This window comes from Serinus canaria, chromosome 2, assembly GCF_022539315.1.
Source record: "Serinus canaria isolate serCan28SL12 chromosome 2, serCan2020, whole genome shotgun sequence".
NCBI lineage: Eukaryota > Metazoa > Chordata > Aves > Passeriformes > Fringillidae > Serinus > Serinus canaria.
Window position 1 is genome coordinate 18,416,362 of NC_066315.1, and position 23,068 is coordinate 18,439,429.

Genomic DNA, 23,068 nt, shown 5'->3' on the forward strand with positions numbered 1-23,068 from the left:
CCGAGCACCTAGGGCGGAGGTGGCAGGAGAGCGCCGGGGCTGGGAAGGCTGGGGTTGATGGGCTCTTTCCCGAGGAGACCTGCGGTGCCGCCCCGAGCTGCCTCCCTGCAGGACGGCCGAGGAGGGGCAGGGCAAGGGGAGATGCTGCCACAGCCGCGCACTGAGCTCCAGGAGAGGGGAAAGCCAACCCTCTTAAAAGAGACAAAATGGCAGCTCATGGCTTGTAGGCATCCTTCTCGGCGCTGAGCCCCTGTCTCGCCTCCGCCGGTCCGCCCTGCTGCCAGCTCCTCCGTGCCCGGCGGCTCTCCCTGCCTGCCCGGCAGCACAGCCCCAGCCCAGGGAGCAGCAGCGCGGTGTCCCGCGGGGCTCCAGCCACAGTCCTTCTCAGTCAGCGTACCCAACCTAGAAATCGAAGTGCCATCCCTTCGGAAGGGACACGTCCCGACCGGCTACATCGAAGCACCGGTTGGCCGGGCGGAGCTGCGGCTCCGCGAACGGCGCACCCCAGCTGGGCTCGAGAACCTGCGGAGTGTGTGCGCAAGCTCCGCAGCCCGCGCAGTGAGAGCCTCGCAGGGGCACAGCTCACTCAGCATCCCTGCAGCTTGGCCATGCCTTCCTTCGAGCACCCTGTTAACATAGCCTTTTGGGTATCTTGATTTCAGTTGTTTGGGCTTTCTTCTGGTTTTCATTTTGTTGTTTGTTTTCTTGGAGGGTTTTTCCCCTCATTTCCCCTTCAAAGTTTTAGGATTGTGTATGTGGAGTTTTTTGGGGGTTCTTTGGTGGAGCGTGGGGATTTTGTTATTTTGTTAGGGATTTTTTCTAATTTTTTGTGTTTGAGTTTTGGGGGAATGTTTTTGTTTGGTTTGGTTTTGTTTGAGGGGGTTTTTTGGGTTTTTTTGGGGTTTTTGTTTTTGTTTTTGTAGACTCAGTCCACCTTGGAGGCCTCCATGAGCTGCACGATGTTGTCTCACAGATTAGAAAATGCCTCGTTGAGAAGGCAACTCTCGAGCATCCCCAGCACATGGAGGAGTAAGAAATGTCACCGCTGGCAGCAGTGCCTGGAATATCTGCGCTCAGCGGAGGCCCCAGGATCGAGGCGGCTCCTCCCGGCCTCGGCCTCCTCCACCGGGGATGCGGCGGCCGAGTGGCAGCGGGGCCGCGGAGCCCGGCGGCGGGCGCTGAGGGGGAAGGGCTGCTGGCTGCCTCTGCTATTGGAAAGTGCTTCCCTGCCACTGCGGAGTTCTCAACCGGCCGCTCCCGGAAAGTGCGTCCCCTCCACACCGTTGAGACCATCGGCGTTCGGAACGGGGAAGGCATCTGCCTGTCCCCGGCGATAGGAACATACAGCCCTTTGTCTCTCTAGCCGAGGTGCGATATTCAGCTGCGGGCCATGAAAATAGATACGCCAAATGGCTACCGCGAGCCCCTCCTATCCCTCGGCGATGTGGGCTCGCCCCGAGGCCCCACGGTGCCCCGGGAAGGGCTGGTGCCGGCCAGCCTCAGCGGGAGGCCGTGTGCTTGCGGCAGGGCGGACGGGGATACAGGACAGCGGTGCCCCGCAGCTGGAAAACCCGGAATGCTCCCGTCCCGCTGCGCACATTCCCAAATGCAAGGGCTGGCTGGAGCACCCTAAAGACCAGGAGGCGGGGGAAGGCAGACCGGACGCAGGACGGTGCGGAGCCTGCGGCGGCACCGCTACACCTCAGCGGAGGGCGGCTGCGGCCGGGGGTGCTGCCTGCCAGGCGTGCCCGCCGCTCGCCGGCCGGACCCGGCACGGCACGAGAGCTGCCAAGGGCGCGACGGTGCACCCGCCACGGCCGCCGGCGGAGGCCGATGGGGCGGCGCTGGCGGGGCCCGGGCGCAGCGGGCGCGGCGCGGAGCGGCCGGCGAGTCCCCCGCGGATCCCGCTCCGCGCAGCCCCGTTCGAATCTGGCGGCGCGGGGGAAGTTCCGCGGGCGCGAGAGGTGCGCAGGCGCAAGATGGCCTCTGCCGGGCGCGGGGGGCGCGGAGCGGGGCGGCCCGCCCGTGAGGGGCAGCCGGCGGGGGCCCGGCCGCGCCCGTGGCACCGGCGGAGCTGAGCGCCACGTTTCCACGCCGGCCCCAGAAGCCGCGTTCCCGCCGGCGGAGGCGACGCGGAGACAAACGTAGCAGAACCGCAGCTCCCGGCTGGGCTCTCGAGGCGGGCAGCGGCCGCCCGCCCGGCTGCGGGGAGGCCCGCGGGCTCCTCGAACCCCTGGAGCAGCGCCTGCCTCCAGCACCGCCACTCGCGGCCTTTCCGTGAGGGCCGCTGTCTTGCCCGTCGCGGCGGCGGGGATGGAAGTCCCTCTCCCTGCCCAACCCCGGCAGGAAAACCTCCTTTGCCGTGGGTGTTACGTGTCCTTCGTGCTCTACCCGTTGCTGACATTGATTTTTTTTTTCTTTAACCCACATCATCACTGTTAAATAAATACAAATATCCCATCCCCAAAGACGGCGAGACCTAAATTGCCTGGTCCACACCGGGCTTTACAAGTGTTTCTGTTCTCCTGGCGGGACTCCTCTGTTGGTCTCGGGGAAAGCAAGTGAAGGAGCCAGAGCTGGAAAAAAATCCTTGCTGCCAGAATCCTTGCCATCCTCGAGTTAATAAAACACAAATCAACCGTAGGTCGGAGCTCCCGGAACGGAGCAACGACATTGAGCTGCTGAAAGCGGAGATCCGCAGCCCTTGGGAGGTGAGGGCAGGTTCTTCTCCAGGCGTCCTCCGGGTAAGAGACGGGCACAAAAGATGAAAAATAAACTGTTTATAGTAAAATAAAGGAAATCCGTTTCAAGTACCCAGAGTAGGAGCAAGAACGTTAAAAATTAACAGCGGAAACAGGAAACACTTATCTGAGTAAACACTGTCTCAGAATTTCACCGTTTTAAAATTGGGAGGGCGCGAGGTGCTCGGCGGGGCCGCCGCAATCCTCCTCCCGCTGCGGTGCCTGCAGCGGGGGCCGACTGCCCGTTCCGGGACCAGAAATCGGAGCCCGGCACGACGAGACAACCCGATCCTCGTCAGCCAGTTTGGTGGCAAACATCGGAACTGCAGGAGTTCCTGCGTGGTGAGAGATGAACAGTCCAAAAGTGATGTTTGGAAGGCAGGAGCAGTATGTCGCCGGGGCTGTGGAACCGGCGGTTCGGGGCCGCGGCCAAGGAAAAGAGGCGCAGGGCTGGCGGCGGAAGGAAGGAAGAAGAGTTCGCCCCGGTACCGGCTATGGGAAGACTTGCTTTGGGCGCGCTTTGAAAATCCCCAGCCACTCCTGGGGCAGCGGTGCGGCGGCGGAGGAGACGGCGGTGGCCCGACGGCCCCGGCCAGAGGACCAAAGGAATCGCCTGGTCGGGAAGGGCGCCTGTCGCTGCCGCTGCCTCCCCCGTCGGGTTTCTATGCCCCCTCATCATTCAAAAATGGGGGAGCATCGCTTTCTCACGGCGTTTCCTGGAGCTCCCCCGGTGCTGCCCGGGTCACCGGCGCCGCGATGGTGCCGCCCGCCGCTTCCCTCTCCTGCCCGCGGGACGCTGCCGGTGTCGGAAATCTGTCGGCGGTACCCGCCCGCCAGCGTCGGTTTTCTGGAAGCCATGGGCGCAGGCTGTTGAAAGAAATGGTCAGTGCTGGGGGACAAGCATCTCGGCTCAGCAAGCTCGTCATGCTCCTCTTTCACTCCCGGCGCATTTCTGCATTCCGTCTCCCTGTTTCTGTACGTCTTCTCCAGAAGCGTATGGAGCTTTTCATGCTTCCTCTCTGTTGCTTTCCCCGGGGCTGGATCCCCATTCGTGCCGGACACAAAAGCGCTGCTTGGAGCTGCAGGCAGCTGAACCAGGGCGGAAAATTTGGTCTGATGAAGGCAGAAAAACATCCTTTTCCAGCCGGCACAGACCACTCCTGCCTCTATCCTTGATCAGATTGCTTGTTGAACAAGCTCAAGAAAACGCAGTAGACTTCGCCTTTATCCCAACATCTGTACAAACGTAACGTTGGATAATGAAAAGATTCCTCTTACATGCACCAAGCGGAGACTCCTTTCAGGGAGAATTTAGGTACATGTTAAAGGAAAACCTGTCACTATGTATATGCAGAGGAAAATATTGTGAAACCGGGAAAGCTGACATAGCAGCTTCACAAGTAGAACACCAAGATGCTATCTTTGATCGTCCTCCCAGTTGTGCTTAGCAGTATATAAGCATCGCAGTGCCATCTGCGCAGGGCCAGCAGCAAAACAAAAGTTTCACATGGCAGCACAAACATCCTTGTCGGCTTTTGCAGCTCGGCAAGAGAGCTACTAGAGCGTTTGTTCTTGTTCAGACAGGGCACGTCAAACTGGGAAAGGTGGAAAATACTATAAGAGCTTAGTAAACTTCGAAGGGAAATATCCAACTCCTGTTTCACTGCCGAGTGCTTCAAGGGCACTCTACAAAGACCGAGATTAGCTCCGTATTGATACTAGAAGTAGTGATTAACTGCTTTTTCGAGTAAAATTAAGCACATGTTGATCAGTGTACTAACGTACAAGCCTCTGCTGCAGGTTCAGTGCTGTTTTTTGGGCGAAATAATTCAACCAGTACAGTGTGATTCACTCATGTAGCTGAGGGAATCGTGCCAAGATAGACATTCGGTCACATTGAGAGGTATCCTTCTATAAAAACATATTTAGTTCCACTGAGGCTTTAAAAGTAAGCCAGGGTAGCACAGAGAGAACATTGCACTCGTCATCACAAAAATCAAGTTCTTCCCTTCCCGGGCAATGAAGTTTAACAGGGGCTAAGTTTGAACAGAGAGGAGGTAAAACCTGTGGCTGACTGGGATGTGAGGATGAACCATTTGCTTATTTTCAATAATAAATCGGGGTCAAATAAAGAACAGCAAATGTTTTCAAGACAGGCAATCAAAACAAATCAGAATTTCTAGGTGTTTTTTTTCTCCCTTTGTTGTTTTACTGTGCTATACTGTACTGTTCACTAAAATCTTTGGTACACCCAGAAATACTTCCCATGAGAACAAGATGTTTGTCCTGTACAACCACATTATCAACAGAGGTAATTTGCTAGTTTTCAATGAATTATCCCTTTTATTTATTTCTTTGATCAGCTATAAATGAAAGTTATTCGTGTATATAAAACTGAAGGTTTTACTGTTGAAATTGAACTGTACATGTTTACTACAGGAAAAAATATCAACTCTTGTTTAACAAGACATATACATCAATAAGCAATAACCTTGTGGAGGATTTGCAATCACCTGGTCTATAAAAACAAGCAGGACAAGTAACAGCAATTTATATGCAAAAGTAATGATTTAATGACTATAAGCAAGACAAAGCAATAAGAATTGTGCTTCTTTTGCAGACTGGAGACAATGAAATGTTTAACTACAATTTTTCCGTACAAACATGAAACAATATCCATATAGAATAAACACCCTCACAAATGTATAACTGATGGGTGATGAACACACACAAAGTTCGACCAAAGCAAAGCACAAACTGAAAAGTGTTCTGGGCTGTTCATATTTTATGGTGGAAAAGTTCCTCCTATTGAAAAAACCCCACCCATAGAAGCCTCTAATAAAATGCACCTACTTGCAGGCCATTAAAGAGAAGGCATTCTCCACAATTTATTGGAAATATTAAAGTACCAGTTAAATTTTAATGAAGTTAGTACTGTACCATATACATATATATTAAAACAAATTTAGATAAAATGCCTTCATCCAGCCACTTGCTGGGTCCTTAAAATTTATATCAAACAGATTATGGCTTCTATAATGATTCCGTGTGCTTTTAGAAACACAGTCCCACCACACCAAATAATAAAAAGGTAATCAAACAGGTCTAAAACTTCCATGTCCCTTGATTTCTGTTTTCACTGTATCACTTCAACATTTGGTAAAGTAAAAATATTCCACTTGGAAGAAAAAAAAAAAAAAAGACAAAGCAAGTAAAATTCTTTTGAGATTGCCAATTGCCTCCAGGTTATCAGAGACTTGAATGTGCTTTCCCAATACTGTAGCTCTCACACACAACGTGTTTCTTGCAGTATGAGCAAAGCTCAAACAGGCGGCATCTGCAAGGGTCGAACCTGTTTAGAAATTTAACAACCATATCATGAGTGCATGAAACACAATATTTTCTTTATAGTATTTATAAATATATCATACAATACTGTTTCCTGTTATGTCATATACCAATATGGCATTGTACAATAAGCATAATGCCATCTGATTCTTACAAAAGCGAATCATTTAAACAAGTCAGTAAATAAAACGGTAATACCCGCTTTTAGGCATACAGATTGTAAAACTGAAGTTTTCTTTTGATCGGTTCTGCGCAGCAACAGAGAAGGAAAAGATGCAACATAAGAATCAAAATGGCTAATACGCAAAAATTGTTATTCACAGTGACATGGCTACATATATGCATTTTTCTATGCATATTCTTTCAATTTTGTTGGATTTCAAGATGAAAAAGCACTTGCTTTCTACAGGTTCACAAAACAGTATAAGAACAATAACAATCGAAGAGAACGCAATGGAGGAGTTAGTCTGGATTAACAAACTACTTCCCAGGATTTGTGTTGACTTCTGGAGACTTCTGGCTCCAGATGATGGGGACAGAAACAACTCCACATCATTCAGAACAGGTGAAGGTGTAACTTTCGTTTGTTTCCCAGTCCTCTGAAAAATTTACATTTCAATCTTGCGTTTCCAATAACGTCCATCCTGAATGTCACCTAGTCCGCCTTTTATAGCCAAGTTCAGCGTTACTACAAAAGAAAGCAATTTGGATGATAGTCACATGGATTAGCATCTATAAAGCTGTAATGGCATGGAGAGATCTATATAAAGGAGGGGCAGGGTGGTAGCCTGGTTGGCACATCAACCAGATGAAGTGGCTGAGGAGCCGTTTATTGATGTTTTCCGAGCTCTGTTGGTAAAGGAGGACTGGTGGTTACTGCTGGGGCTGCTGCTGGTGCCATTCATGGTGCTGGAGATGTGGGGGAACTGGGGGTGAGGAGACTGGACTGGTGTGCTGGGGCTGGGCAAACAGGAGGAGGTGGAGGGGATGCCTCCTGCTGGGCTGCTTGCCTTGTCGCTCCCAGAGTCACTTTCCAGCTCCCCACTATTATTCAAGCCTTCCCTCTGGTGACTGATCTTCATCCTCTTGCAAGTAGGTCGGACCCGGTACTTCAGTGGCAGAGGCCCATTCTGCAAAGCAAAAGGGAGACCCTGGTAAGTGCCCTGCCCAGGCCATGACCTGCACCCTCCCGGGAGGCACACTGGAAATACTCACCCGCCTCCAGGTATAGATGTAGGCAATATCCATTAGGGTGTAGTAGTCCTTCAGAGGCTCCTCTTCATACATCACATCGATCTGTTCAAGACATGAACCCTTGCATTAAGGAGCATCCAGGCACTTACCCCTAGCACATCACTGCTCTGAGGTAGAAGTAGCCCCACTGTCACAGATACCACAAATACATCAAGGAGCAATTTCTTGATACTTTGGTATTTACAGCACTAAAAAAATTACAACGTCACCAAACTGTATGGACAGATATTTTAAAAATAAACCAAATAATGTATGGCACACACCAGAAATACTTGGCTGTTTCCCCTTGCTGGGACTGGCTGTAATGAGAAAAAGGAGTCCTACCAAAAATAACCCCCGAAAACACCGAACAAACAAACCACTCTTTCCCCATGGGTACCTGAAAAGTGTTAGGTATATCCATCTTGCTCCGCAGGAACTTTCTTAGATGCATCACTGTCATCGCTGCTGGGCAGCGCAAGTATCTTTTGTCATTCACCTAGTGGCACAGTAAAGAAAGTCAGTCTACTGAGAATGTGCAATTACCCACACCAACCTTGTATTCTAGCACTTCGTGTTGAAAAAAGTGCACCTTACTAAATTATCAACTGTAATACAACAATGCCTGCTGTCTTGGAGGGCACATCAGAGAAAGTAATTTAAAATTGTAACTAAATTAATATGAAAGTATTTGTATTAAATTTAATATCTTTTTAGAGTACATATGCAATACGTATTATTTTTTAATAAATTACTAAATAATATCTTTTCCCAAACTTTGAACAAAAAATTAGATTCTGCTTTAAAAATAATACTGTGGGTATTTTGAATTTTTAAAAGTTGCCTGCATATATAGCTGTATGAAAATGTTTTACCTCTTCTGTACCTAGTGCCATGATAGGAGGTGTGTTTCCTTTATTCTAGACACACATACCTACTTATTTTTCTCAGCTACAGATCTGCCCCAAAGCTGTGCGTGTAAAATGTTTCCCCTGGAGTAAAGGAAAGTTAGTTACCTCTTCCTTTGATTTTTCTTTCTCTTTATTTCCTTTCCGCTCCAGTCTGTGAGAAGAAATTACACAATTACAACAAATAATAAATACAGGTGCTATCAAATAGGTAAAAATAAAATTTTGCTATTGTGGAACTTGCCTATTCTGGTCAAAGAATTCAATGGATAAGCTTATTATCTCGTCGTCTGTTATAATTCTTTTGTCTTCATCAGCCACTTCTCCCCTGTCTTCATTAGAGCCATTGGCAGCTGCACAGAAATTTCCACAATAATTTACATTTTGAAATTCAAATCAGGAAGAATTGCAATTCTCAGTAACAAGAAAAAAATTCTTCACAGTAAGATAATGAATGAAAGCTACCTGACTGTTAAAACAATAAACTTTTATTATGCTGACTTTACTTCTTAAAATTCTGTGACAGTAATACATCATTTGTAAGTTAAAAAGGAAACAGTAAAGCATCTAGCTCAATGCCACACATATTAAAGTTGCGAACAAGAAGATTTTACCATCAGCCGACGGATGAGCAGCATAAAAATCCCTTCTTCTTTTCATTTCATCTAGATGGAAAAGCATATATTTTTCTTTTAGTAGTTACTCTGTCACTCACGGTATTGATAAAGGATAGTGGCTCTGTTTTGTTTTTCTGCTCTTAATAAAATACCTGATTTAACTACTTACTTTTGAAAAGGCCTGGTACTAGCTTGTATACAATATCCTGGAGAGTTTTATCTGACCTGAAAAAAGAACAACCCCAGAACATAAAATTAAGCAGATGAAGAAATATTTTAATCCAAATGGCAGCTCCTCACTTATAAAACTTTCACAACAACGAGGCATCTTCTACAAAGTGGGAGGCCAGTCATAAAAAGTTAACCTACAGGACCTTGTAATCAAACTAACCCTGCTCTAAATACCACTCTGAACCAAAACTCATCCATGTTACCACAACTGAAAAAGAAGTCTCTCAGACTGAAGGAAGGCCTTAAATCTTCTTGTCCTTCCTAGAAAGTACAGAGAGCAAAATGCAGTGCTGACAACAAAAATGTTTCTGAAAGGCAAATTATATTTTAAAGGCTTTTGCCTCTTAGTTTGGAAAGTTGCAGCAGGAGTTTTCATGACTAGGAGCTGTGGTTGGAGTGATGCATGTTTTGGAGATACAGAAAGTAGAGGCAAGAACTATCGGGTAGTACAGCAGAATGCAGGCGAGGGAAGAGACATCAATGACCGGTCTATGCTAAAATAGGCCAACAAAAACATCTAGAGGCATCTTCAGTTTCAATCAGTGAAGAAACTCCAAAGAGACCACATACACACGGGGTAGCTTGTAAATTGACAAGCCCTTTCAGATTTAAATTGCAGACGAAGAGATAACATTGACACCGACTACTGCTGGTCTTCCCACATAAAGCAAAAACAGAGATGCAGTGCGCACTTCCCAACTTTCTCCTACCTTATATTCAAAAGAGGTCGAGTTTTGTGAACTTGGACATCACAGATAGGACAATACTTGCTGGTCTCCAAGTAACGCACGATACAGGTCTTACAAACTGTAAGTCAAACACCACAGGCTTTTAGTGATGCTCCTAGGTGCCGCTCAGATATGCATAGATAAAGGTGCGATTTTTCTAAACTATGCAAGCAAGAGCAAATCGTCCATTGTCAGCAACACGCTGCTTAAGCTAAACAACTACCCAAATAAGCTGCAATTACCATGAAAAGGAGACGCTTATAGCACATATATTATTACTTTAACAAAGACCGTAGGGCCGTCCTCAGAAAATCTGCACCGCGGCTGGAACACCTACTTCCCCTCCCGTCGGGGAGGAGGAGGGCGTCGGTACCGGGCCCCTCGGGGGGTTTGGGCTGGGGAGGATTTTTTTTTTCGTGTGTGTTCCCGGGATGCCGGGAAAGGAGGGAAGCGGCGGGGGAAAAACGCGGAGCGCCCGGTCGTACTTACAGGAGTGGAGGCACTCTATGATGGTTGTTGCATCAATGAAGTACCCGCCGCAGAGCACGCACATGAGATGGGGGTTTAGCTCGGTTATTTTGATTCTGGTTGTTCGGTGCATTTTGGCGTGGCGAGGAGCGGCTCTGAAAGACACACATACACACAGAGGACCGGTCAGCGGAGACAAGCGCGGCGGCGTCCCAGGTGCCTCGGTCCGGCGCATCCCCTTCCCCCGTGCATCGCATCGCATCCCCCGGCGCAGAGGAAGACCAAGCGCGGAAGACGAAGGCGGCGGCGGCGGCGGCGGCGCGGGGCCGGGTGGCGGGCGAGGGCCGGTCCCGAGGCCGGCGGGGCGTCCCCGCACCGCACCGCCCCGGGCCGGCCTGGGCGCAGCCCCGCGGAGGGGCGATCGTTCCGCGGCACCCACCGTGCCGTTCCCCGGCGAGCACGGGCGATTCCTGCGGCGCGGCGGCACCGGCCGGCTCGGGCTGCGCGGGCGGCTCGGCGGCGATGCGGCGGGGAGCTCCGGGGGCGACACGGCGGGCACCGGGCTGCCGGCGAGCAGCACAAAGGGGAACCAGCGCCTCCCGGTGCGGCTGCCCTGGCATTTCCGGAGCGCGGGGAGGGGCGGCGGGGGGAGGGACGGAGGGGGGGGGACACACGCACCTCGGAGCGGGGCCGGGCACCGGGGCGGCGGGGCCGGCCCGCCGGGGGGGTCCGGGCGGCTGCCGCTGCGGCTCGGTGCCGATCCGGATCTGCTCCGCTCTCCGAGGGGGTTGCTATAGCAACTTACACTTACACTTGGCATCCTGCCACCGCTGGGAACACACGAGAGCCGGGCGGGGGGCGGCCGGGGGGGCGGGCCGGGCCGGGCCGGGCCGGGCCAGGGGGTGGGACGCGGGGCCCGGGGGCTGACGGTGGGGGTGGAGGAGCCAAGGAGCCCGCGGGGGTCTGGGAGCCCGGCTGCGAAGGGAGGGGAGGGGGAGGGAGGGAGCAGCCCGGGTGGGGTCGGGTGGCACAGCCCGGAGGGTGCCCGGGCGCGGTGCGGAGCAGCCCGGCCGGCGGAGGCGGCCCCGGGCTTTGGGGTCTCAGCCTGGCGGAGGCGAGTGCCAGAGGCTCCTCCCGAGCCTCGGCCATTTCGGATCCTCTCAGGGGCCTCTCTCCACGTCGACTCGGTGCGAGGAGCTGGTCTGAGATAGCTCCTCTCCCCCTCCGCTCCCTCCCTCCGGCGAGCAGAACCACGCAGCGCTCCCGGGACTGAGCCCCCTGCACCGCCAGTGGGGTGCCGAGCCCCAGCTCCCGCTCCCCCGCGCCGGCATCCCCGCTACCTCCTTCTCTGTTCTCCTCACTTTTCTCCTTCGTACCTCTCTCACCCCCAACTCCTTTTCTCTCTTTCTTTCCTTCTCCCACCTCTTGACGCTTGTTTGAAAATCATCCCGCGGACGAGGCAAGCGCGGTGCAAAGTTTTGCAAAAGGTGTAAAAGAGATTTGCATCACCAGTGTAAGGTGCTTGGACGAGAGAAAACAAGTCTCCGGATACTTAAGTAACCCCCCTTTTCGGCAGTAAAGCACACCGAGAAGGGGGAAAAAGCCCAAACCGACTTTAAACGGTACATTAGTGACAACATGCGAAGGACCATGTGACCAGATCATTCCTAAAGCTAAATCAACACCTTGTCAACACAATGCAGAGACAAGAGTGAAAAACAAATGTCATTTTCATAGTCTGAAACCCATAAAACCCCATCGCATGCATTGGCATCAACGCTAGATACATACGCACTGTTTAAAATGAGAGGGAATAACAGATAAGGGGAAAAGCACACGCAGGGGAAAATCTCTGTCAGCCACGTCAATTGTAGAGTAAATTATTTTCTGTCAACCAGATTCTGAAAAATGTAATGTAACAACGTTGCTCCACTCCAAGCTATTAATTTCCCCAGGTCAGTGCTCCTAGCACACCAATTCCTGTCCTTGGTCCCCTCTCCTCCCGAGGCAGAGCTTGCGAGCCACCTCTCACCGCAGCACCGAATGCTCAAGATGCGAGCAGCCACTCGCAAACTTCAATGTTAGGGCAGCGAGAGGGAAAAAAAAAAAAAAAAAAAAAAAAAGGGAGAAAAAAAAAGTGGCAACACAGTAATGTTTCTAAAAGCTTTGAACGTCAGCCAAACTGACCAGGACAGGGGTACAATATTCGTCAGAAGTGTGCACAGCGCCAACGAGCGACCCCGACCAGGAAACTTCTCTTTTTGCTGCAGGAGAACCCTTGAGTGAACAGCAGATAAAACTCCCCAACATCAAACCATAGCCGGCCAGCACAAAGAAAAGCAAAGTTCCAGAAGCACCAAGCCAGACCAGGTCCCCAAAGCAGTTCCCAGCACCGTGCGGGAAAGCAAGACCCCCGCTGCATTGTACTGCGGTTTAAATGTCGCTTCCAGGGTCCCTGACCCTCCGCTTCTTCCTTTTAAACTGATACCGAGGTTTTGCTTTTCCCAGAAAAGGCAGAGACGGAGTTTCTGCACGCCTCTGAAGAACCCAGCACTCTGAAGCCGCCGGCTCTGGAGTCCCTTTAGGTACTTACACATGGACAGCTTTCACGGTTCTGTGTTTTATTTGTTCAAGTCACTACCTTATAATTCATAAATATCTAAACCAAAAAAAAAACCCAGCAGTGACCGAGGTCACACAAGTCGGCTGACCGAGAATTCCTTCCCAGCCCTGACAGACTGGGACAAACCTTTCAAGACATTAACGCGTTTATTTCACGCAGGCGAAGCCCCTTCCTAAATGGAGGGGGATTAAATTCAACCGTGAAACCTGTTTTGTCGAAGCAACCCCTAAATGCGGATTATTTATTGCCCAAAGTTAACACATTTCCAACTTGCTCTGAGCTATCTTGAAAATCAGTGACTTTCCCCAGCGAGCTGAACTAGGCACTTAATTTCTCCCCAAAAGCCACCCGCACAGGCACACGCGTGTCTGTGCCTGCGGGGATGTAACATGAACGCAGCACATTTTACTACATCAGCCTGAGTTTAATATCTTGGTGCGAGGGAAACCCTTTCAGAGGTTTTTTTCTGCTTCTGCTGATCGCACGGTGAATGCCAACACTTCACAGAAATACAAACAGCCTCTTAACCAGGACAATATATATTTACACACTGACACATGGAACAACTAAACGTAAAATATATGTGGATAGTACCTGCTACAAGTAAACACTGCCAGCCAACCGATTATACAGAGGCCTTAAACAAGTTATGTCAAAATGAAGAAAAACAGAAGTGCATTCTCCTGCTAAGAATCAGCTACATTATTAAAAATCCATAAAGGCAATAAGCTATCAAACCTTGCTCGACAGGTCTCTAACAGAAAATACATACATAAAAACCCAGAAGCATCGCTCGGGTAGGTTTGTGTACTTTGTACCCATCTCCTCTTGGAAAACTCTCATCAGGAATAAAGCAGCCTTCATTCTACATCTTCACCCATTATCAGCCAGAGCCACTTGTACTATCGAGCCTGTTATTACTCTTTCGCTTAAGAATGGCCACATATGTTTTAAAGGAGAGGACAGTAGTTCTTTCAGAGGAGGCAGACGAACCTCAAGTATCTCTGCCCAACTCGCTGCAATGAGAAAAGACCTGAATATTGGCAACAGAGTGCAAAAAGACCCCAATCTCTTAAATCGCCTCCCTGGGACTAGGCGTAAGACACAATCTATCTACTTTTAAAAATACACTAAAAGCTTAATTTTGTAATATCTAAGCGATCAGGTAGGTCAAGACGTCGTGTCTCTGGCAAAGTGCAACACAAGTCTCAGTTTCCAGGACGGGCTGCACAGAGACACTCAAAGTAGTTTTACTGGACTGTACTGAACGTCCCTGGTCTTAGGGACAGTCCCACAACAGATGCTGCTCTCACCACTACAGACTACGCAAAAAAATTATTTTAGCGACAAACTTGCAAATGGACACACATGCCCAGGTTTTCTTCGACGTTCCTGGAGAGTGGAGGAGTGAATCAAAGTTTTTAGAGGCTGAAAAGTTACTGCCTCACTTTTATGGAAATGCGATTTTTTTTTCCTGCTTATTTTCACCTGATTATTTGCAAATGTTTACAGCAGACACACAGAAACATCCCGCTTTATATATTGCCAAGGCCATTCAATTATAAAAACATAACACCAGCAACTTTCAAGTGCTGCCCATAAGCAGCACGAGGAGCCCACTCTTGACATCTTTAAGATCTGACAAAGGATTTCACGTAAATTTACCCTTCCCGGGCTCATGGTAAAAAAAATACCAAGCAGAGAGAAGAAATTCACACACACCACCCCCCCTCCGCGTCCCGCAGACACATCACCTTTGCTCCAAAGGCTCCAGCAAACCGCTCGCCCCAGCTCCCCAAGACCGCATTAAAAGTGCTACCCTTACCCCCCCAAAAAGTTATTTCTCGGCGATGACCACCCCTTGCCTCCCCCAGTAGGCACAAACCCCTAAAGTTCAGCATTTAGAGCAGAAATGTAAGAGGAGACATTGGAAACAACTGGGAACCGCCATCTTACAACCCATCCAATTTCACAGAAGTACTTGTCCAACTTAAGTTAATAACATTTTCTGCTGGGTGCCCCGGCGCCTAACAACCCCCCCAGGAGGATCGCTACCCCCCACAGGCTCCGTCTCTATAAAATGGGCGCATTATCTGACATTTTAACCCCCCCCAGACACATTTCTTTCGGGGAGGACTGAAATCACTTGACCCAGGCAGCTCCAGATTTCACGAACGTCCCTGTTTAATCAAAATCTGCCTTTAAACAAAGGGCGCTCGGGCCGGGCTGGCAGCAGGGTCGGGAAATATAAATATTCTCCTCGGGGGCCATGTGCACAGAAAGGTTTTAGGGGGCGTCTGGAGAAAGAAAGGAACTAAAATTTGCAAATGTGGGTGCGTAACGCGAGCGAGTGCACAGGCTGCTGCTGCTGCGTGTCTGTATGTGTGTGTGTGGCTAGAGCAGCCTGTCAGCGCTTTTCCCATACGGAGAGCTCGGGGGACACCTAGGCGCCCCTTTGCAGCCCCCAAACCGGCCGAAAACCGCCGCCGAGCCCCCTTCGCCCCCCGCCCTCGGTAAGGCGACACCTCGCTTCATACGTACCCGGAAAACGGAGCCGGTTGGTGATGATCGGAGCGGCCAAAAAAGACAATGAAAGTTAAAAGTCGTTCAGCAGAAAATGAATGTGAGCCAAGCGGCCATCTTGAAATGAACTGCAGACGCTGTCAATTGCAATAAGCTTATTGCCGCCGCCGCCGCTGCGCTCCGCTCATTTTAGTTACAGAACGCCCGGGTCTCCTCCGCTCCTCGCGGGCCCTTCTCGCTCGCTCCCTCGCTCTCTCGCTCCCTCCGAGTTGGCCGCCCGGGCGGCTCAGGCGCTGGGAGCGCACAGTCTCCCCGGTCCGGATGGGTCCTCTCTCCACCAGCCCATTGTCTCTCCCTCTGCCCCCCGCTCCGCCTCGCGGCCTCTCTCGCGTTCCTTCTTTTATTATTATTGTTATTATTACGAGTATTATTGTTGTTGTTATTTCATAGTTGGTGGCGGGGACCCGGGGAGGGAAGGAGGGCGGGCGAGCGGGCGGGCGGGAGGAGGGCGGAGGAGGGAAGAATGCAACGCTGAAGGCACACAGTGGAAACTGACACCGTCCCCAAAATGGCTCGGAGTTCGCCCGCCCCGCCAGCGTCACGTGGGGCGCCTCATTCCTTAAGGGCGGCCTGGGAATTAGCGGCGCTGCCGCCGGGGCCCGGCAGCCTCCCCGTGACCCAATCCCGCAACCCGGCCGCCTCCTCCCCCTCCGCCTCCCCCCTCGCTCCCTCCCTCCCCTCCCCCGCCCGCCACCCCCTCCCTTCCCTCCCTCCTCCTTTCCTCCCTCCCTCCCCTCCCCCCGGCCCTGCACGCGCTCGCCCGCGCGCCGCCGATGCCTCCTTTTCCTCCTTTTCCTCACCGCCCGCCCCGACCCCGGCCCCGCTCCGCGGCTCCCGCCCGCCGCAGCCCCAGCGCCTCCCGCCCTCCTTCCCCGCGCTCCCTCCGCCCGCGCCGCCGCTCCCCTTCAGCCGCCGCGCCCCCCGCCCTGGCCGGCGCTGCCCCTTCCATTCTCGCCGCGCCGTAGCCCCACAGCCTGCAAGCCCTCGGGCCCCACACGCCGCCCGTCACGCTGCCCGCGCAGCCCTCGCCTCCCTCCGCGCACTTGTTGCGCGCTCCCCCACCCTCACGCCCTGTCCCGCCGCGGAGGGACCCCCGCGGGGACCCGCACCGCGGCCTCGCGCCTCCGCCACCGCGCGCGCGCAGCCGCGCGCCCCTCGCCCCGCCGCGCCCGCCCGGGGCCGCGCGGAGCCGCCGGCGTCGAGGCGACGCGTCCCCTCGAGGGCCGCGCGGACGCTTTTACGCCCCGAGCGGCGGCGGGAGCGGGTGTCGCGGAGACCCGCGGTGTCCCCACATCCCGCGGGCGGGACGGGCAGCCCCGGAGCGGGCGGGAGAGGACGGGGGAAACCCGCGCGGTGCTCACCTCCGGCGAGGATAAGACGCCGCCCGCCGCTCGGGCGCTGAGGAGCGGAGAGGAAAAAGCCCTGCTCCGCCGTGAGGAGCTGCCGCCGCCGCGCGTCCTCCGCGGGGCCGCTCTCCCTCGGCGGCAGGTGCGGACGGAGCGCCCTCGGAGCCCCTCTGCACCTGCGGGCGGGAAGGAGCGGTGACCGGCGGGGCCGGGCGCGGCCCAAGGCAAGCGGGAGGTGCTGGGAGCAGCCGCGCCGTCGAGCCGGAGCCGCCACCCCGCTCCGCTCCATTCCGCGGACTCTGCCGGCTTTCCGTGAGGCGCCCCGGCTCCACAAGATTAAATCGAATCCTTTCTCGCCCCCCGCGCCGGGGTCCGACTTTTCCTCGTAGGAGAGGTGTAAGATCGGCTGGAAATGACAAAGCGCGGCGGACGATTTAGCAAACCCGCCGTAGCCGCGGCACGGGAAGAAGGCGCTTTTGCCTCACTGAGCTGATTTAACGTTTAGCATCTTACTTTTAGGTACAGCTAATTCATCCATAGCAATTGCACAACAGGCGCGAATAAACCTTTATTAGATCCCAGAGAAAAATAAGCAGTGACAGTTGTAAAAATATACAAAATAAGACAGAAGGAATACTTTGATGACACGACAGTTCAGCAAATATTTAATAGGAGTTAATAAAAAAAAAAATTACTCGAGCAGGGAATACCAGTGCAGATGTAAAAAAAATCACTTAATTCACATCCAAGGACTTGAAAAAACTCCAGTTTGCATCAAGAGATGAAAGAAATTTGTCATTTAGGAGACACTTAGGAAGGAGAGTGCTTCAGCAGGCTGACACCTTCCTTCAATCACATCTGAGTCGCTCGTTCTAGACTTTTTGCAGCATCTTTTAGCTTTCCCACTAAGTCCTAAGAGATGAAATAGAGTCTTAGAATAAGCATATTTTTTAAAGGTCAGCTAGAAGAAGAGAGTATTTTTTTTTAAACAGAGATTCAAGTGAAACAGCACCTTGTAGTACAAAGAAGTGCTGCAACTGATGAACAATGTAAGCAAATAATTAAATAGCTCTGTATTTTACAATGCAGTCAGAAAAGTGGGAACTGAAGGAAAATACTTTAAAATTTATTATTTTCTCCTAAAATAGATCATTATTATTTACACATAGATTTTATTGGTATTGCTACAATGGCTAATGCTGACATTTGCTTCCGGCTTTAAAGTATTACATGGATTTCTAAAACACTGAAAATATTTTGAGTGCAATTTGTACTAGGACCATTCTCCAGCCGAAGCACTGAATCAGATTTCACTATGCCAGCAAACCAACTAGAAACACTCATTACTGACAAAAGGACAGCTTTTGGAAAGAGGAGGTGTAAACCTGAAGTTTTAATATCTTGCTTTTCCTCTCGCCCCACAAGCCCTCTTCCCGATCCTCCAGAGTTTGGTCACTTCCAAGCATTACAATACCTCTATTGTTCAGTTACACATTTAAATCGCTAAACAAAGATCAACGTTTGTTTCAGGACATTTCTTACATGTCATTAACACCACTGAAGAGCCTTCAGTTCCTTCTCTATTTTTAATCATGACACATTTAAATCACTGAACCAGCTTCTTTAATCATTTCTCTAAAGCACGGGAAATCAGAGTTTCAGAAAATGAGGTTCCTCCCACATATACATATGGATTACAGTTATGAAAACAGACCAAATATTTATGCACGTATGTAAAACGCTCCCCACGCAACTAAAATCAGTTACTTTCCAACTTTATTTGAAAAGACAGTAAAAATACACTTGGATAACTTTTATGGAAAATTCTCTTACCCTCCCAGTATTGAATCTTTTTTTAAAGTAATAGTGTATATGATTATGAATATGAATTTGTTAAAAACATGTACATCCACAATTGGGGCTAAGCACAGAAAGATGAAGGAAACAAGTACCTGTAATTGCTCCATTGTACAACTAAAACTAACATCTGGGTGTGATCCTGAATCACTGTTCTGAAGGGGGAAAAAAAGGCAAATAAACAGCAATGTCTATTGTATTTAAAAAAATATCTTAAAATTGCATTTTTTTTCCTTTGAGGGTGCTGGGAGTACAGTACCTCTACATTTAAGGTCACCAAATAGGAAGGCTGATAAGTTTTATGAAGTTGATTGTTCTAAATTAAAAACAAAGAACATATAAAAAGCCATAAAACAGACTAAAGAAACACCTCAGCATTAAAACAGACTAAAGAAACACCTTGATCTGTTAAAATTACCTTGATCTGATATTCCAAGCGCCAAGACACATCAGTTATATGGAGAGGAGATCTGCCTATGCTGGAAGACACAACAGTTACAAGTCCCCTATGCTAAAAGAAAAGGTCATTTTCTCAAGCTGTCCATCAATAAAGAACTGTACATGATCCTAGTAATGCTTCTTGGGAAGTTCTAAAAGGTTATTTTAGAGTAGAATTCCAAATGAAGAAAAGTTTCAATAGCTGTTTTCTAGAGTTTGTTAAAAATGCACTTTATTTTTTAATGGAACAATATTTCTTATTTTAATCACCTAAAGTATGCAAAAGTGTTTTCCAGGACAGTTTCAAACTAACTTAAGTGAAACCATGTCTCTGCTGAGTGATTGACCTACCTTCCCAATAGGATTTCCAATGCATCCTTGTTTTTCTGAAGCAAGAAAAAAAAAATTAGTAGGTTCAATAAATTCCTATGAAATAAGAAAAAATTAATATGCTAAAGTTGGTTTAAAAACCTGATATTCGGTGCAAAATTGTTCTATTCTTTCTTTATCCAGTTTGCAGTCTTCTAGGCACGTGCTACAGAGAAAAAGAATTTATTAGTTTTCTGTTAACTTTAACTCAGCAGTACACTTCTAAGTAACAACTGCGAGAAAAATGGTGTAGCTTCCAAGTATGAGTACCTTATAGCAGATATGTCAGCTTTCTGCTTCCCTGCCTCCAGAATACACGTTGCAGCCGCAGCATGGCAATGTTTTAATATTGTAGGGTCAATATCTTTCAGGTCTGGATCGTCTAAAATAAATGAATTACTGATGACAAACTTACTTGCCAAACCCCAGCACACGGTACCAAAGGCTGCTGCTCGCCCTTTGAACGCTATCTTTCCCACAAAAACGTCAAAATGAAACACGTTTGGTGTTTCAGAGCGAAAGGACAGAACAAGCAGGCAAGGTGTGAGGAGGCGGAGGAGAAGGTGGGGGGCTGAAGCACTGGCTGGGGCAAGCCGTACCAGGCGGGGCTGCGCGGCGCTGAGCGCCCCGCCGCCTCTACAGCTCCTTCCCATTAAAAAAAAAAAAAAAAAAAAAAAAAAAAAAAAAAAAAAAAAAAAAAAAAAGGGAAAAAAAAAGAAAAGAAAAAAAAAAGAAAGAAGGAAACCCTCAATTTCCTCTGCGAGTCCCGTCCGCGATCCTCAGCAGCCTCTTAAAAGGCGAGAAGCGGGGCTGGGGCCACCGGCCGGGAGGGGCCCCGGGACCGCCTGCCGCCCCGGCCCGGCACCGGGAGCTCCCTCCGTCCGCGGAGGCGGCGGCGGAGTCATTAACACCGCAAAATTAATTGCACCCTCGTGCCGGGGTTGCCGTAGGACGCGTCCACGCGCGAAAACCTCCGCAGGATCGCAGCGAGGGAACACCCCCCCTCCCCTTGGCTCAGCCCACCTCGCGGACACGAACGCGCGGGGGGACCCTTCCCAACCGGCCCCCCTTATTTCGGACAGCTCGGAGCTTTAATGAAGCGGGCGAGCATTAGCGATGACACCCCGCGCAGCGGCACCCTGGAGCCGCCCGCGGGCAGGAGCCGCCCCGCGTGTGTGCGTGGGCAGCGCCCGCTGCAGCGCCTACATGCGCGGGGGCGGGCAGGAGCCCCGCGCCCGCCTGCGCGCTGCGCGGAGCGGTGCGGCCCGCACCCCCCACAGCGCCACGCCTTACCCAACCCGGCCTGCGGGTCATCCAGGAGGCTGCGGAAGGCGGCGCGGAGGAGGGCGGCGAACGGGCGGCGGGGGAAGCGGCGGGGGTCGCCCAGCAGCCGCCACCCGCCCTGCGCGTACGGCGACAGCTCCATTGTGGGCGCCGTGACCTTCGACACGCGCCCACGTGACGCGCGCGCAGCTGATCGCGGGCGCGAGGCGGGGCCGCCGCCGCGGGGCGGGCGCGGGCGGGGCGCGAGGCGCCGGTGCCGGTGCGCGGCCGCGGAGCCCCGCGCGGTGCGCGCCTTGCCCCGCTGCCTTGCCCCACCCAGCCCCGCCGCTGTCCTCTCTGCGCGTGTCCGAAGTGTCGCCCCTCGCTCCTTGGGGTTCCGAGTGGGAGGTGATGCTGTTTCCGTGGGAGATGCGCCGCAAGGGCGTGTTTTGGGGTGTACTCAGCTCTTAATGAATCTTAAAAGGGCTCGGATCTCATGGAATCCCTAAAGCGCTTGTGTCTCAATAGATGTGTAATGTGCATGTGTTGGTGTGAAGCTTTACGGCCCAAAAATGTCCTGCGGGCAATCTCAGATCCTCAGGAGCAGAGCCTTATCCCTTCCTTCCAGGGTGTCGTAGAACCACTGAGGCTGGAAAAGGCGTTCAAGATCGTCAAGCCCAATCCTCGACTGGATAGCACTATACCCACTCTGCTACCCAAGCGTAGCAGAGCGCCACAGTCTACTCGGGTTTTTTGACATTTCCTGGGATGGTGGCTCCATCACCTCCCTGGGGAGCCCGTTCCAATGCTTAACCCCTCTTCCAGGAAAGAATGTTATTTTGCTTCTGAAACGTCCACGTGTGTCATCAGATATTCCCCCCCTCTCCCCACGGTTATAGATTTGTGTATCAAACCACGTTTTTACCTGTGGTTATGGCCAGCTGAAAGGTGAACTTACTACTATAATAATTCCTTTTTTCTTAAAGTAATTTTCTAGCCGGGACTGCTGTTGTATTTTGGCAAAAGGCTCTGCACATTTTGATATACCAAAAATAGTTACAGATAGCTAAAACAGCCTTTTGTGGTGATTTAGGAAATGCGTACAACTACTGTCTGAAAACATTTCCATGAAAATCTGATAAATTCTTCACGAGGTATTAACCTCTAATATTAGCATTTTATTATTTAAATATTGAAACATTGCCATAATCTTCAAAAATATTAAAGTTTACTTAAGTAACTTAAAAGTAAACAATGAAATATTGTGTGCTAGTATCTCAGCTAAGGACCAAATACTGATGTAATCAAAAAAGGTAGAGGCCTTAGTGTGTTACATGAATCATGAATCATGATGTATATGACCTTTGGAGTTTATGTACAGAAAATGTTTTAGATCTCATTTTTTTCTTTGTGTGTGTCTATTCTGCATGGTCAAGAATGTTACTGTGTTACTTGGCGTTCTTTATTGAACAAACATTTCTGCTGGACATTTCTTAAAGGGAAATGCAATGCTGAAAGCTACTCAGCCAAAAAAAATATGAGTGAAAGGCCTTTGCCAGATTCATTATTCTAAAATATTATCTATACAATGTGAAAATGAACAAAAAATTTAATTTCTTCTGATCTTTCATAGTAATTGACTGGCAGCTAATTTAACCAAAAAGCTGTTTGGAATTTGTATCCATCACTTTCACTAATTACAACCCGCCATAAAAATGCTTGGTCCAGCTTTGGAGGCCAGTTCCAGCTTTGTCCTAGATGGTAAGATTAGACTTTATCACATCTCACCACAACCTTTTTGGGTTTATTTGAATCATGCTACATTTGAGATCATCCATCAACTTCTTTTCTTTTTCATTTTTTTTGTGATTTTAATATTTTTGTTATAGTAACTAATTCATATTTTTTTTTGCAAACCCAGCCAGTGCATGCATCTCCTTCAGTATGGATGCAGGCTATCAGCAGATTCTGCCTCCAGTTTCCTGCCTCCTTTGAGTTGTCTGGCCACTGTGTTATAAAAACACTCATTTATATAGCTAGTTCTTAATTGTGCCCAAATTAAGGTAAAGAGGAAAATCATACTGGCTGAAGGCTCTCAGTTCTAACTCTCCTGTACAATATTAGGCCCCATGATACTGTGCAGAATGAACATGGAATGTTTTGGAATATGATCTTAAATAATATCTCTGGCCTGATACATCAAAATTAATACCACTGAATTGACAAACTGTAAGCTTCAGAGTCTGGCAGACAGAACCCCCAGTCTTTTTTCTTTTTCTTTTTTTTTCCTTTCTTTTTCTTTTTTCCCAGAAACA

General features: G+C 50.2%; 1 protein-coding gene across 3 annotated transcripts; it reads right to left on the reverse strand.

Moving 5' to 3' along the window:
• Nucleotides 1-5,071: 5,071 nt before the first annotated feature.
• Nucleotides 5,072-20,947, reverse strand: BMI1 (BMI1 proto-oncogene, polycomb ring finger). 3 transcript variants are annotated; one of them, XM_050971205.1, is made up of 15 exons: nt 20,777-20,947; nt 19,761-19,889; nt 19,593-19,656; nt 19,473-19,507; nt 18,773-18,838; nt 17,889-17,895; nt 10,296-10,413; nt 9,789-9,885; nt 9,017-9,072; nt 8,845-8,895; nt 8,475-8,583; nt 8,339-8,384; nt 7,723-7,821; nt 7,305-7,385; nt 5,072-7,219 (listed from the first exon to the last, which is right to left on the reverse strand). In XM_050971205.1, the coding sequence occupies exons 1-15, from the start codon at nt 20,914-20,916 to the stop codon at nt 6,890-6,892; spliced, it is 1,428 nt and encodes a 475-aa protein (XP_050827162.1). In that variant the 5' UTR covers nt 20,917-20,947; the 3' UTR covers nt 5,072-6,889. The 3 variants fall into 3 exon arrangements, with proteins under 3 accessions (XP_050827162.1, XP_018764877.1, XP_050827161.1); XM_018909332.3 differs by lacking the exons at nt 17,889-17,895; nt 18,773-18,838; nt 19,473-19,507; ... (1 more) ...; nt 19,761-19,889; nt 20,777-20,947 and adding an exon at nt 15,439-15,936 and having other exon boundaries at nt 5,076-7,219; nt 10,296-10,429; XM_050971204.1 differs by lacking the exons at nt 5,072-7,219; nt 7,305-7,385; nt 7,723-7,821; ... (5 more) ...; nt 10,296-10,413; nt 17,889-17,895 and adding exons at nt 17,356-17,738; nt 18,943-18,999; nt 19,102-19,162 and having other exon boundaries at nt 18,779-18,838; nt 19,761-19,872; nt 20,784-20,947.
• Between the last annotated feature and the right edge of the window lie 2,121 nt (nt 20,948-23,068).

Excerpts from the sequence above, each read along its gene's own strand:
- BMI1 (XM_050971205.1), bottom strand. The coding sequence starts at position 20,916 with ATGGAGCTGTCGCCGTACGCGCAGGGCGGGTGGCGGCTGCTGGGCGAC. Across the intron at positions 19,657-19,760 it reads GCTGACATATCTGCTATAAG|CACGTGCCTAGAAGACTGCA; the intron begins GTACTCATACTT and ends TTTTCTCTGTAG. Across the intron at positions 9,886-10,295 it reads CATAGAGTGCCTCCACTCCT|TTTGTAAGACCTGTATCGTG; the intron begins GTAAGTACGACC and ends TTTGACTTACAG.